The 14,034-nt window shown below is 39.3% G+C and overlaps 1 protein-coding gene across 4 annotated transcripts in view; it reads left to right on the top strand.

Annotated features, from left to right (window-relative positions):
• Positions 1–6,276, top strand: part of FRS2 (fibroblast growth factor receptor substrate 2) — a 101,663-nt gene extending 95,387 nt beyond the window's left edge. For 3 of the 4 annotated variants that reach the window (XM_043446274.1, XM_043446277.1, XM_043446276.1), the window contains one exon: positions 522–6,276. In XM_043446274.1, coding sequence (XP_043302209.1) covers positions 522–1,472 — 951 coding nt within the window. In that variant the 3' untranslated portion in view covers positions 1,473–6,276. The remainder of the gene's footprint in view (positions 1–521) is intronic. The other variant, XM_043446275.1, reaches the window with a different exon arrangement.
• Positions 6,277–14,034: the final 7,758 nt, after the last annotated feature.

Raw genomic sequence — 14,034 nt, forward strand, 5'->3', positions numbered from 1 at the left:
TAAACATTTTTATATTGTCTCCCCCAAATACCATGAGCTTTTCTAAGTAGTGATAATTTCCTACTAGGTGGAACCTATTTTATATCTGTGTATCTTACAGAACTCTTACTAAATCTAATAAGGTTTATCTCTTTATATAGTCAGATGATCTATAAATAATGATACATTTCTCTCTTCCTTTTTAATACTTGTTATTTCCTACTTCTAAATCAGGTTTTAATGCACTGATGAGAATTTCTAGAACATCAAAGTAATAATCCCTGTTTGTTCCTGACTTTTTATAGAATGCTTATCATGTTTCACCGTCACATCTATTTTGAAGTAGTTATTCTTTTATCAAGCTAGGAAGACATTTCTACATTTCTCCCACCTCCTCCCAACCTTTTTATTAGTAAAAAACAGGTCCAAAAGCCTTGAAGAATATACTTAGAAAGTTAATAAAAATTAATTGATATAGTTAGGCAGATTTTTTGTTCTTTTTTCTTTTCTTTTAAAAAAGCTACTCACTTTCCTGTTTTTAGGTACATACCTATGTCAACACTACAGGTGTGCAAGAAGAACGGAAAAACCGCACAAGTGTGCATGTCCCATTGGAGGCGAGAGTTTCTAATGCTGAAAGCAACACACCCAAAGAAGAGTCAAGTAATACTGAGGACAGGGACCCTCAGATTCTTCTTGAACCTGAAGGAGTTAAATTTGTCTTAGGACCAACACCAGTTCAGAAGCAATTAATGGAAAAAGAGAAACTGGAACAACTTGGAAGAGATCAAATCAGTGGAAGTGGTGCAAATAACACAGAATGGGACACTGGCTATGACAGTGATGAGCGGAGAGATGTGCCCTCTGTTAACAAACTGGTGTATGAAAATCTAAATGGCCTATCTCTCCCCAGTGCCTCAGGGTTCAGGAGAGGTCGTCTGCCGTCCACCAGTACCTCAGATACCCAGAATATCAACAACTCAGCTCAGAGAAGAACTGCATTGTTAAACTACGAAAATCTACCATCTTTGCCTCCTGTTTGGGAAGCCCGCAAGCTAAGTAGGGATGAAGATGACAACTTAGGACCAAAGACCCCGTCTCTGAACGGCTACCATAACAATCTAGACCCGATGCATAACTATGTCAACACAGAGAACGTAACAGTGCCGGCAAGTGCTCACAAACTAGAGTACTCACGGCGTCGGGACTGTACGCCGACAGTCTTTAACTTTGATATCAGACGCCCAAGTTTAGAACACAGGCAGCTCAATTACATACAGGTTGACCTGGAAGGTGGCAGTGACTCTGACAACCCTCAAACTCCAAAAACGCCGACCACCCCCCTTCCACAGACCCCCACCAGGCGCACAGAGCTGTATGCTGTGATAGACATCGAGAGGACTGCTGCTATGTCCAGTCTGCAGAAAGCGCTGCCACGAGATGATGGCACAGCTCGGAAAACCAGACACAATAGTACTGATCTGCCCATGTGAGCCCTGGAAAGCATTTACATTATTTGCACCTTTGTGAAGTTTTTTTTTTTTAAAAAATGAAGATGCAAGTGCTTCATTTTTATTTCTAAACACTAACTCCTTTTATAGACTGATAGAAAAAATTTTTTCTGAATATTTCATGTGCTTCTTTAAAGGGAATTAATGTAGAGCAGGTACTCATAAAAGAACACTAATTTCATTATATACTACTCATTACTGTCCAGCAGCATTCCCATTTTCACAGTGCCTATTTAAAATGAGAGTTGAAGTGAGTGACGGGCTGGTCGATTTTTATCAAGATTCTGAACTCATGTATATCATTCATGTGTAAGTCCTGGTTGGCATTTAAAACAGAGCCTCTTGATAACGTGCATTGCTAACAGGTAACTGTAGCTTTGAAAGTGCTATTTGTAGCTTCACTATTCATGGTATGTGGCCTCCAGCATGTAACGTGAGGAATCCTTTATTTCATTAATTGTAGGCTTTTTGACTTGAGCCAAAACATATGTAATGGAAACAGAAGTACCACACCTCCTGTGTACCAGCCAGTTCCTTTGCCTTCAGCATTTCTAGAAAGTTCTACGTTCGTGAACGTGGTGTCCCATTGGTGTGTTGAAAGGCAGGAAAGAGATGAGATTTTCTGTTTCGTCATCTCATGATGTCATTTGAAGGGCATGCCCAAGTATCTTAATCAGAATTATAAATAGGCTCAAGAATCAGTCTCAGGTCACTTTATCCAAAAACATTTGAAAAATCTGAACCATGATCTCTTGGAAGTTTCTGTCCTACGGATTATTTACAGTAACATTGTTCTCTGGAGGCATTTGTGCCATTAGATTACCATTTACCTTCAGTTTTTCCTTTGGTGTTTGGGATGTCTAACTTTGTTGCTTCATGTCTTTTTCAATTTAAAATGTTTGAGTTTGTATATAGTTTTGAAATTGGTATGTGTTCATTGTTTAGTTTGCATTTTTGTCCAATTGTGGTTTTGAAGGTTCATTTGGAACTTAACTGTTATTCTATAACAGGGTTGCCCTTGTCCAGTATTTATTTATATGCTGTTTACTTTTCATGTTGATAAAAGCATTCTCTCAATTTTAAATTTCACTTGTGTCCATAGGTGATCTCTTAAGCAGCTGAGAAGAGAGAAAAAAAAAAAAAGGAAGTACTTTAACATGCAAAGTCCCCTGAAGGTACTGTGTTTTCTCTGTGGGCACTCTCCCAGCACTTTAGCAGTGGTTCCCCCAGTCACGTGGCTGCAGTTACACTTTGCCCACTGTACTGCTCCTCAGCTCTGCTGTCCTTTCACTCAATGATTTTGGATTATCCCTTGATTTTAATAGAGTGTTAAAATTATTGCCAGCATAGCAGGTACAGTGGAAGTCTTACAGCAATGAGATTGTGTCATAATTTAGGATTGAAAATGAAGTTTATATAAACTGATTATAGAGTTCATATGTCTAGCTCTTGGAAAGTCAAGAATTTTCCAGTGTCCCAAATCCTGGAGAAACAAGAGAAGGTAGAGTGGAAAGAAGGTTGGATAACCTTGCAAAATATGTCACCATTTCCTCTAAATATGAGGAAGTTTCTGAGATTATGATCTGGATTTATCAGATGTAACTAAGGTTAATTTAGCATGAAAAAGTTTCAGTCATATAGCAGCCAACCTGTCCCATAAATGCCCTAATTATAGGACAGTGAGTGGATTAGCAAAATAATAGGGTGGGACCATTATAAAGAAAATAAACTATTAAAGGTGTCTTTATCCTTTTCAGTGCCATTGGTTTATGTGCATAGCAGAATTTTTTTTCTGTGAATTTGGTGCTTACTAAAGTGGTCACTGTTCTCTAAAAAGAGTGCAGTGGTGTAGTAGGCGTGCAGCTTCCATTTCATGTATCGTTCCACCTATGCTTTCTTCTGAGTAGATTGCTAATTGTGCCAAATTTATGTGATGATCTTTGTAATGCGGAATAAGAACTATGACGGAACCAGTGCATATGGTTTTCTCGGAAACAAGCAGTCAAGACAGAACGTTAACCTCCAAACGAAAGGGCTGACCTATTTACTTATTTTGGAGGTTGGGTACTTTTTTTTTTTCTTTCTTTCTCTCAGCCTTTTCATTTTTCCTTCCAGATGCTGATTAATTTTTCTATTTTTTAAGCAACTATAATATAACCATTGCAGTTTATGCTTTAAATACTGTGTGCTTTAAAATTGAAAACGGGACCAATTTGTCTGTTAAGAATTTGATTTTTAGGTACTATGAGTATTAGGGAAGATGTATACAACTGGTATTAATTTCTAGATATCTCTGGAAATCCCGTGTCCCTATTTAATAAAAAGTAATGTAGAACACTACTTGTCCTTTGCTGTAGTCTAGTAATGGGCATTAAGCTCTGTCCTGGAAGAATGTACCAATTACTTGGTACATTTTAGAATGAGATATTTTATTGGGATATAATTGTGGCCATATGTTTCAGATTTTCTGAGACAGACCTAGTTTTAGATACTCTTTTCTGTTGATAGATCATGTGATCCCACTTTCTGGCTTTGGAAATATAATCATTGATCATGTGTTTTCTCCCTAATGGAATCCTCTTTTATCTGTATGGATCATAGTAGCTTTTATCCCAGACCATGGTTGGAAACTGATATGGGTATAACATGTGTTTTTTTCTCAGTGTATTTTATTTCCCAGGTTCATCTTCCTTTAAAAATGAAAATATGGTGCCTTCCCTCCCTCCAGGAAGATTGGCAAATAGTTCCTTTTATTTACTGCTGCTGTGGAGTGATGAGACATGCACTTTACTTTTGAAGACTCAGCAAAAAGCTTTTCACTTCTCAGTATATCCAGAATAGATCACATTTGGGACTTAAGAAAATTTGCCAAGCAATCTTTGTTTTTATAGATATTAATGTTGACCCCACAGTTCAATAAGTTAAGCTAGTGTTTATCACACCCCCTCCCAAAAAATCTGTGGCACTACATATAAAAATGTACCTCAATAATGTTCTATTAAAAATGGGACAGGGGCCTTATGTTTTCATAATTTCCCAATAATGTGCCACCATATTTTTGCCTCAAGGTAAAGGTTTTAGCAGGCTAAAAAATACATCCCATTTCCCCTTGTGCTGTTCCTAACCCATAATGTCCAAGTGTTTGTGCAATGTGTAGTGTGTGTGTGTATAAATATATATGTATATTCACATATACATATATATATATATATATATATGTATATCTCCTTGAAACAGACATACCATCAGAGACAACATTCAGAAGTAACTAATGTATTGGCATCTTTTTCTTATCTCTGATATGTGAGGTATATGGTACTAAATTACCTTTTCCCTGATGTTTGCCAAATTTGAATAAAGGCATTGGTACGAAATCATAGAATGTATAGAAAATGTTTTTGGCTTGAAAAACTAACAAATATTTTATGACATACCATAATATACTCTGCCCAAACCAGCACCCTGTCTTTGCTCTTCTTTACATCCCTCTTCTCCATCCCTACTTCCTCATTTTTTTGGTATAAAAATTCTCTTGTAGCATCATTACAATTGCAGTTCTATGACAATTGGATAATAATAGCATGGAAACAGACTGGTATTAATAGTACAGTAGTCACCAGTGTGCCACATTTGCATTAGTAAATGCAAAATATACATTTTATAAAGGACAAATTTTGTGTTATGTTCTTATTTTCATTACATTGTATAATATTGTAAGATTATTGTATGTCCTAATTTGCATTATAAATGTTTTTTTCCTACGTAAAGGCATAAATATAGCAACTTTGTATAAAGGTAGCTTATTAGATTTTTGATTTTGTATTTTATAAAAAAATTGTCTAACAGTGGGACTACCATTGCCAAATTGTACATGAAATATGAATTTTACCCCTTACGGTTAATTTCATTTATAAACATTCCATATTTCTCTAATAAGACATAAGTGATACTGTACTATGCATAAATGGTATTTTAATGCTGTTTCATATCAGCATTTTAAATTTTGGTTTGCATTTTTAATATTGGCAAAATTTACCACTGTTGATTAAACCTTGTTGTATATGTAACAACATCTTTTGCCCTTTTGCCCTCCCCACCCTTGTTCTCTATTTCTCCCTGTCAGTGCCAACTTCATACATTTTGTAGCATGGCAATAAAATATAACTTTTACACTGAGGCCAAGTGTGGCTTTTTGGAGGATGTGGAGATGGGAGGATTGCCCTCTAGTTGTGCTTTGCATATGACTTTCTGCCACATAAACCATGTTTCCAGGCATGAGGAAATTATCTCGTATATGATGTGAACATGCTTTTAAAGGCAAGTGTGAATGTTGCTTTTAAGCTTAATTTTTTGTCCTTAACTAATTTTTTATCTTTGGAAAAGTCAGAGTTCTGGAAGTACAATCAAACCTTTATTAACTGGAGTACTTAAAGAATGAGCTAATAACTGAATTTATTTCAACAAGGGCTAAGCAACACATTTTTTAAATCCTTATTTATTGTAGAGTATTAGTATACTGTCCTAAAAATTATATGTAGAATATGGTTTCATCTTAGGTGATTTAGGATCTTGCAATGCCTTACTGTTGTCATTCTGGCATAAATTCCCATGACGAGGTACTCAAGTTGATACTGGAAGCTGAGCTTGACTATACAACTAACATTAAGCATTCATGCAAAAGTGCTTTGTTTAATAAAATCTGATCAGAGTTCTTATGGTTACTTTCCCCTTATTGCCGAAAGTAGATTGCAATAAAACCCCAATAAAAGTTTGGTTGGATACCTGTTTAAAGTTTCACTGTATTTATACTTCACACGTTTCTTGAGACTTTATGATAAGAGGTTTTTTATTTCTTAGTCTCATATCACCACCTCCATTTTCAAAGTGAACATATAATGGGTCAAGGATTATGTTTCAAAGTGAAATGAAATTTTAAGTATTTGTCAGATTCTCAAGAACTTTTATCTTCTTGGTCATTCAAACTAGTAGTTCTTAGGCTGGGATTTCAAACCTGTAGTCACCTAGTGGCACTGCAAAGCCCATCTGGGTAGAACTCAAGATGCAGATCACTTAAATAGTAAAGGGAACAGACAGACAAGTCCACAGACCATCAGGTGCCTACTATGTACCAGACACTGGAACACACAGATCGGTTTAAGATGTGTCAGAGACCACATCTTACTTAGGTATCTTGGGTATTCTCAGAAATTAAAAACTTTTTTGGATTATTTCTGTATTTTTCATTTGAGTTCCTTTGAAGATAATAACTATTCACATGTTCTTGTTTAATGAATAAGCACAAACTAGGCCCCATGTTAGTAATGAAGATGGTTAATTCTTGTTCTCAAAAGAATCTATAGTCTAGAACAGCCCTTCTAACTGGGGGCAGTTCCCTTCCTTTCCCCAGAGAAATAAACCCTAAGATATTAATTATATATAAAAGATTACAATCTCTCTGATACCTCTAGAATAAGACTAGCTATATACCTTAGGAGAATTGAAAAAAAAAATTACTCCAATTCTTAATTTGTGATAAAGGCACATAAAAAGGAAAGGCATCTAACTCAGCCTGAGAATGAAGGTTTTTAAGAAAATTTTGAAGAAGGTAATCCCTGAGGTGTTTGATGAGAGTTTTTACAGATTGGGGCAGGGTGGAGAGGATATCTTGTGTGTGTGTGAGTTGCTCAGTCGTGTCGACTCTTTGCGACCCCATAGACTGCACAGCCCACCAGGCTCTTCTGTTCATGGGATTCTCCAGGCAAGGATACTGAAGTGGGTTGCCATTTCCTTCTCCGAGGATATCTTAGGGAGAAGAAATACCCAATGCAAAGCACAGAGGTGTAGAAAGATCACAGTGTTCAGTGATGGCAAAGATTCCATTTGCTTGGAGCATAGAGTGCAAAGGCAGGTTTGTGGGCATAGAGAAGGGAGAAATTAGAGACATCCCATAGATTTAGAATGCAAAAAGTTTTTGTCTTACTCTAAGTCAGGTGAGAGAATTTGAAGGATTTTAAACATTGGAGAAACAACATTTTATAAAAATGACTCTGACATCAACATGGAGGATACAGTAGAGGACGTGACATTTTAATAATGGAAGGAGACTAAAATGGAGGTAAAACTGGATAAATGCTTTTTCAAAGGTATTTTTAAAGGAGTTTTGAGGTTATGTGCTGCTCTGCAACAAGCCATTTGGCTTAAAGCAACAAATCATATTATTCTCACATTGCTATAGATCAGAGTAGGCAGGCTTATGGAACCCACCCCAAATTACAAAACTAATACATGGAAGGGTTGAAACCCAAACCTATGCAGCCTGGTTCCTGAAATTTGAGTGTTCAGCCCCTGGAGGCACAAGGGTGACGCCAAATAACACAGTAAAGGAGGAAAAGTAAAAAACACGAGCACTGGAGAAAGGACAAATTGCTGGGAGTCCCCGTGTAGGGGGCTGCTTCTGGCTGTCTCTGGCCTCCACTCCACAGGTGGCAAAGCCTGCCTCCTAGTTCCCATCCAAAAGCCCCTAAGTTGCTCCTCCCCAGCGTCGCCTCCAGGGACCAGCAGGGAAGGAGCCCTGGGTTCTCCATCACTCATAGTCTCAGGCTTGCCTGCCAGAGGACATCATAATCTGTATTTCCACATAGGTGATTTTGCCCATAATAAAAACAGCTATTTTCAATATTGTGCAGGTATCTTACCTTCTTGTATTGTAACTCTTCTCATTACAGTGTGTGATTTGAAATCTGGTTGAGGTGCATTTCCTGAAAGAAGAGCAAACTTTCCCACAAAGAACACAAAACTCGTGGTCGATTTAAAATGATTTGTCCAATCTGAACATCCCTTTTCATGATGGACCTTGGAAAGAGGGTAAACTGGGGTCAGCACCCTTTTCCTGTAAAACATTAGATAGTAAATGTTTCAGGCTTTATGGACTACAGTTTGTCACAACTCCTTCCATTGTATAACTGTTGTGGTGTTCAGTATAAAAATGAATTTGCTTGTGTTTCAACCAGGCTTTATGGACATCAAAATATAAATTTCTTATAATTTTAATGCATCACAACAGTTTTTATGTTTCCAATCATTTAAAAATGTAAAAACCATTCTTAACTCTCTGGTCATACAAAATCAGGTGGCAGGTTAGATCTGGCTCCCAGTGGTTTCTCAATCCCTGGGGTAAACTAACCCTCTTAGCATGCATCTCAAAGGTAGATTAAAAATCGAAAGCAGCTATCAATGTTAACTATTACCAAAATACGAGAACTTGATAAGAGATCAGCCAAAGGGAGAAAAAGGTATCAGATGCAAAGCTAAATTATTTTTAAGCACAAAAATTTTGTTTTAAATGTCCTAGGGGGTCAACTTAGAGAAAGTATAAAATTATTCTTAATAAATGGGGATATTTGGGATTGATTTTGCTCTCTACCAAGCCATTACGTAAAAGGATATTAGTCATCTCTACAGCTGTGTGTTGTGCGGAGGGGGGAATGAGTGAAAAGCAAAACCTCTTCAAAGTGAGCAAGCAGGACAAAAATAAATGTCTCCATCAGAGCTCACAAGACCTTGTCCCGGACCGTCCAATTAAAAACAGCATTTGGACTTCCTGCCAATGCTGGGGACATGAGTTCGATTCCTCGTCCAGTGGTTAATCTGCCTGCCAATGCTGGGGACATGAGTTCGATTCCTCGTCCAGGAACATTTCACATGCTGGAGAGCAACTACTACTGAGCCAGTGAGTTCTATAGCCCATGCTCTGCAACAAAAGGAGCCATGGCAATGAGAAGCCTGCACACCGCAACTAGGGAGTAGTCCTTGCACACAGTAATGAAGACCCAGCGTGACCAAAACTAATTAAAACAAACCAGCATTTTATAATTTAATAAAAGAAATGTAGGTCTTCATCTTAATAATGTTTAAAATAGCAATAAAATATTATTTAGATGATGGTAAATTTTTTAAAAAGCTCAAAAAGTTGAAAGTGGTTGCTTCTGGGGAGAGGAATCAATGCTGATGGTGAATTACATTTTCCATTATTAGTTACAGAGCCTAAGCTTGCTCTGCTTGCAAGCCAGTTAATCTGGTAATGAGGCTGTTGAGGCAAGGAATAATGACTTTAATTGGAAAGCTAGCAGACCAAGAAGACGACAAACAAGTGTCTCAAAAAACCATCTTCCCTGAGTCCAAATTCAGGCTTTTTAAAATAAACCTGAAATGGCCTATACAATATTTCAAAGGGGCTTAATTTAAGCCTACTTCTGGGGGCTGTTCTGATCCATATAAGGGCAACTGGCAAGGCTTTATCCCATTAAGTTGGTCTCTTGACATATTTTAGCAAAGCTCCTTTTTAATGTATAATTCATTTTCTAGGTTTTTCCTCTAAATTGTGGTCTCCAGGGTGAATGTAGCTTCTAGTTAATTTGCAGTTCTCTAGACATCTATTTCTGCTTTATTGACTATGCCAAAGCCTTTGTGTGAACCACAATAAATTGTGGAAAATTCTGAAAGAGATGGGAATACCAGACCACCTAACCTGCCTGTTGAGAAACCTGTATGCAGGTCAGGAAGCAACAGTTAGAACTGGACATGGAACAACAGACTGGTTCCAAATTGGGAAAGGAGTACGTCAAGGCTGTATATTGCCACCCTGCTTATTTAACTTATATGCAGAGTACATCATGAGAAATGTTGGGCTGGAGGAAGTACAAGCTGGAATCAAGATTACTGGGAGAAATCAATAACCTCAGCTATGCAGATGACACCACCCTTATGGCAGAAAGTGAAGAAGAACTAAAGATCCTCTTGATGAAAGTGAGAGGAGAGTGAAAAAGTTGGCTTAAGGCTCAACATTCGGAAAACTAAGATCATGGCATCCGATCCCATCATTTCATGGCAAATAGATGGGGAAACAGTGGCTGATTTTATTTTTCTGAGCTCCAAAATCACTGCAGATGGTGATTGCAGCCATGAAATTAAAAGACGCTTACTCCTTGGAAGGAAAGTTATGACCAACCTAGACAACATACCAAAAAGGAGAGACATTACTTTGTCAACAAAGGTACGTCTAGTCAAGGCTATGGTTTTTCCAGTGGTCATGTATGGATGTGAGAGTTGGCCTGTAAAGAAAGCTGAGCACCGAAGAATTGATGCTTTTGAAGTGTGGTGTTGGAGAAGACTCGAGAGTCCCTTGGATTGCAAGGAGATCCAACCAGTCCATCCTAAAGGAGATCAGTCCTGGGTGTTCATTGGAAGGACTGATGTTGAAGCTGAAACTCCAATACTTTGGCCATCTGATGCGAAGAGCTGACTCATCTGAAAAGACCCTGATGGTGGGAAAGATTGAGGGCAGGGGGAGAAGGGGAAGACAGAGGATGAGATGGTTGGAGGGCATCACCAATTTGATGGACATGAGTTTGGGTGGACTTCGGGAGTTGGTGATGGACAGGGAGGCCTGGCATGCTGCGGCTCATGGGGTCGCAAAGAGTCGGACACGACTGAGTGACTGAACTGGAGACACTGGTTGGCTTATGCTCGAGACAAAGGCAGGCCCGTCATCACACTGAAGGGAGTTAGGCAGTCCAGATAGGGGGGTAATTTCCATCAGAGGGCCTTTACCACTTCGGAAGCTTTTTCTGTCCCTCAACCCGTCCTCAAAAAGGGTCCACAGATACTAGCAGGTATCTAAAATTTCCTACAGTTTGAGGCATTTGAGTCAAATTTGCCAGATCTCAGTGGGGCAGGTTCCTCTGTGTTGGGTTCCTGTCTGAGGAGGTCTGACAGCAGTCTTTGGGTTATTTTTAGCACAAATCATGCAATTTTGAGTGATTGCTGGATGGTCCTTTGTAGGTTACACCTCATTACGTATTTTTGACTTTTGAATCCATTGTTAGGAGGCATCTCTCCCATAATGCTTACTATTACACATGCGCTGCAGCATAGTATCCAAGAGGGCCTCAGGAGTCAAAATAATTCCTTGTGCATGACATTTCCAGCCAGGTGGGGTATGATCAAGAGTGAACCCCTGCTCTTTGGCCCTCTCCTTGTCCTTTTCTGAATACATTGGTTGGTATTTTGACAAATCAATCTGTGGGAGAAGTGATGCTATCATGGCAATGGATGGAGGGATATTCCCCAGAGTTTGAATGAACACCCTGAGACTTGTGCCTTGTCTCTCGTGGACATACAATTTGGAAGGTTTCTTTAAGTCTGGTAGTCCCAAACCCAGGGCTGAGACAAGCTTTGTTTTCATTGTTTCAAAGGCTTTTTGGCACCGTGTAATCCAAGTAGGGGCTCAAAATCCCGTCCCTTTAAAGCCTCAGAGGAGGGTTTTACTAGGAGTCCATAGTTCGGTATCCAAATCTGACAGACTCCTGCCATTCCCAGAAATCTCAGCCGTCTGAGTCTTGCCTGCAATTGCCTGTTTTTTATCAGGCAAAAGACTTGTCACTGTCCTTGGGAAAGGACAAAACCTAGGTATGTGAATTGTTGCTTATACACTTGGGCCTTTTTCTGGAAAAACTTATATCCACAATTCCAGATAATCCAGGGTTCTTATCGTGTTTTGTAGACAACTTATATGCAGGGCTTGCTATGAGCAAATCGTCCACATGTTGGAGTAAGAGTCCTTCATCCAACATGAAGTTTCTAAGGTCCCTAGCTAGCATTTCCCCAAACAAAGCAGGAGAAATCGTAAATCCTTAAGGCAGGACTGTCCAACAATACTGTTGGACTACCTGTGTTTCTGGGTCCAGCCCTGAGTCCTGGGTGAAAAGCAAACAGCTGCTGTGATTTTCCTGTAATAGGATTGCAAAATAAAAAAGCATCTTTCAAGCCCCAAACTGAACCAGCTGTATTCTCCTGGAATTGTTGTAAGCAGGGTGTATAGGTTAGGGACTACAGGGTGCAAATCTTGGACTATTTCATTAACAGCCCTTAAGTCTTGGACAAAGCAATACTCTACTCAATTTGGCTTTTTGACCAGGAGGATAGGTATGTTATCCAGGAACCTGGAAGGTTTAATCAGTCCTGTGTTCAAACACTTTTTGAGAACTGGCTTAATTCCCTTTGGGGCCACTTGTCTCAGAGGGTATAGTTTTAGGTTTGGTATCCCAGAGTCCTTTATACCAGGACTTGTACTGGCCATGGACTTGCATTGGCCATGTGTGTTTTGGTCTTCCCTGGGGTGCCATCAGCCCACAATTTCTTTTATTGTTTTCTTGCTTATTCTTTAGCCTGGTGCAATCTTTTCCCCAATGTTCTTCCTCCTTAGTAAGTGCACTGTTTCTCCCCTGATGGTGGCTCACCTCTCTTTGGGTTACTGGCCTCCCAGAAATCCAGTACTGCTGCCAAAAAAGTAGCATTCCATCCTGCATTCTCTTGCTTCTGCTGTTGTGCCCTGTTGTTGAACACTTTAAAAGCAACACCTACCAATTAAGAAGGGTTCATTCCAAATGTACCATCTAACTTCTGTAGTTTTCTTCTTATATCTGGGGCGCTTTGCACAACAAATGCCGTATTTACCATTCTCTTATTTCTGGGGCCCTCAGGTTCTGCCTCAGTGAGTGTCTATAAGCTTGATAAATTCTAAAAAACATGGATAGATCCTCACTGGATTTTTGGTGTATCTCCTGGATTTTGTTTAAGCTCCTTTGCCTAGGTACCCCCTTTCAAAGACCCACTAAGGTATACTTCCTACAATGCTCCAGGTGTGGTGGCATATGTCCATTATTAGGATCCTAGTCAGGCTCAGCAATAGGAGCTGCCAGATTTGCTTCTGCAGTTACATCTGGATCTGCTAGCTGAGGCTGGTGTGCTTCCTCTCTAGTGTCAATGACCATCCTCCTCTCATCCCCAGAAAGCATCATATTCAGGAATGTAAATGTCTCTCCAAGAGGGATGGTGAGTGGCAAAGACAGAAGGGAAAAGTTCAGTCACATGGTGGGGGGGCAGTCTCTTGGTAAGTAGGGTTATGGTTTTTCCAATTAAACAAATCTGAAGTTGAGTCTGGATTGTGCATCCATAGAAACCCAACTGGTTGGTCATTTGCATCAAGGCCTTGTACAGGATGTCAGCACAAGGCAAACTGCCCTGCTCCAGAAGTGACTCCCTGTAAGGTCTTAGACCAAACCACGGTTGGTCCTGTATCCCAGGGCTTAAGGTAGAAACTTCTAATGATCCCCAAAAGCAGGGGAAAGAGGAGGAGGTGAATATGCTGGTGACATGGGCTGTGCTGGTATAGCCTGCTTGGCCAGGAGGAGAGATGAGTTGGCTGGAGGGGGTTTTAAGTTTTGAAATAACATGTTCTCACTCTCATTTTCTCTCTGTCTTATAGAATAGGTTTTCACTTGGTTTTCCTTTTAGACTGCTGTACAATAAGGCATCCGCCATCTGACGCCTTGTGCTCCTGATTGAAAAGCATAAATGCTTCTACATATGGAATCTTGTCATTTTTACTTGCTCTTTCACAAAACAACTCTAATTGCAAGATCTTATAATAATTAAGTGAGCCATTCAAGGGCCATCGCTCACCTGATCCTAACATATAATGGGA

Source organism: Cervus canadensis, chromosome 25 (assembly GCF_019320065.1).
Source record: "Cervus canadensis isolate Bull #8, Minnesota chromosome 25, ASM1932006v1, whole genome shotgun sequence".
Classification (NCBI taxonomy): domain Eukaryota; kingdom Metazoa; phylum Chordata; class Mammalia; order Artiodactyla; family Cervidae; genus Cervus; species Cervus canadensis.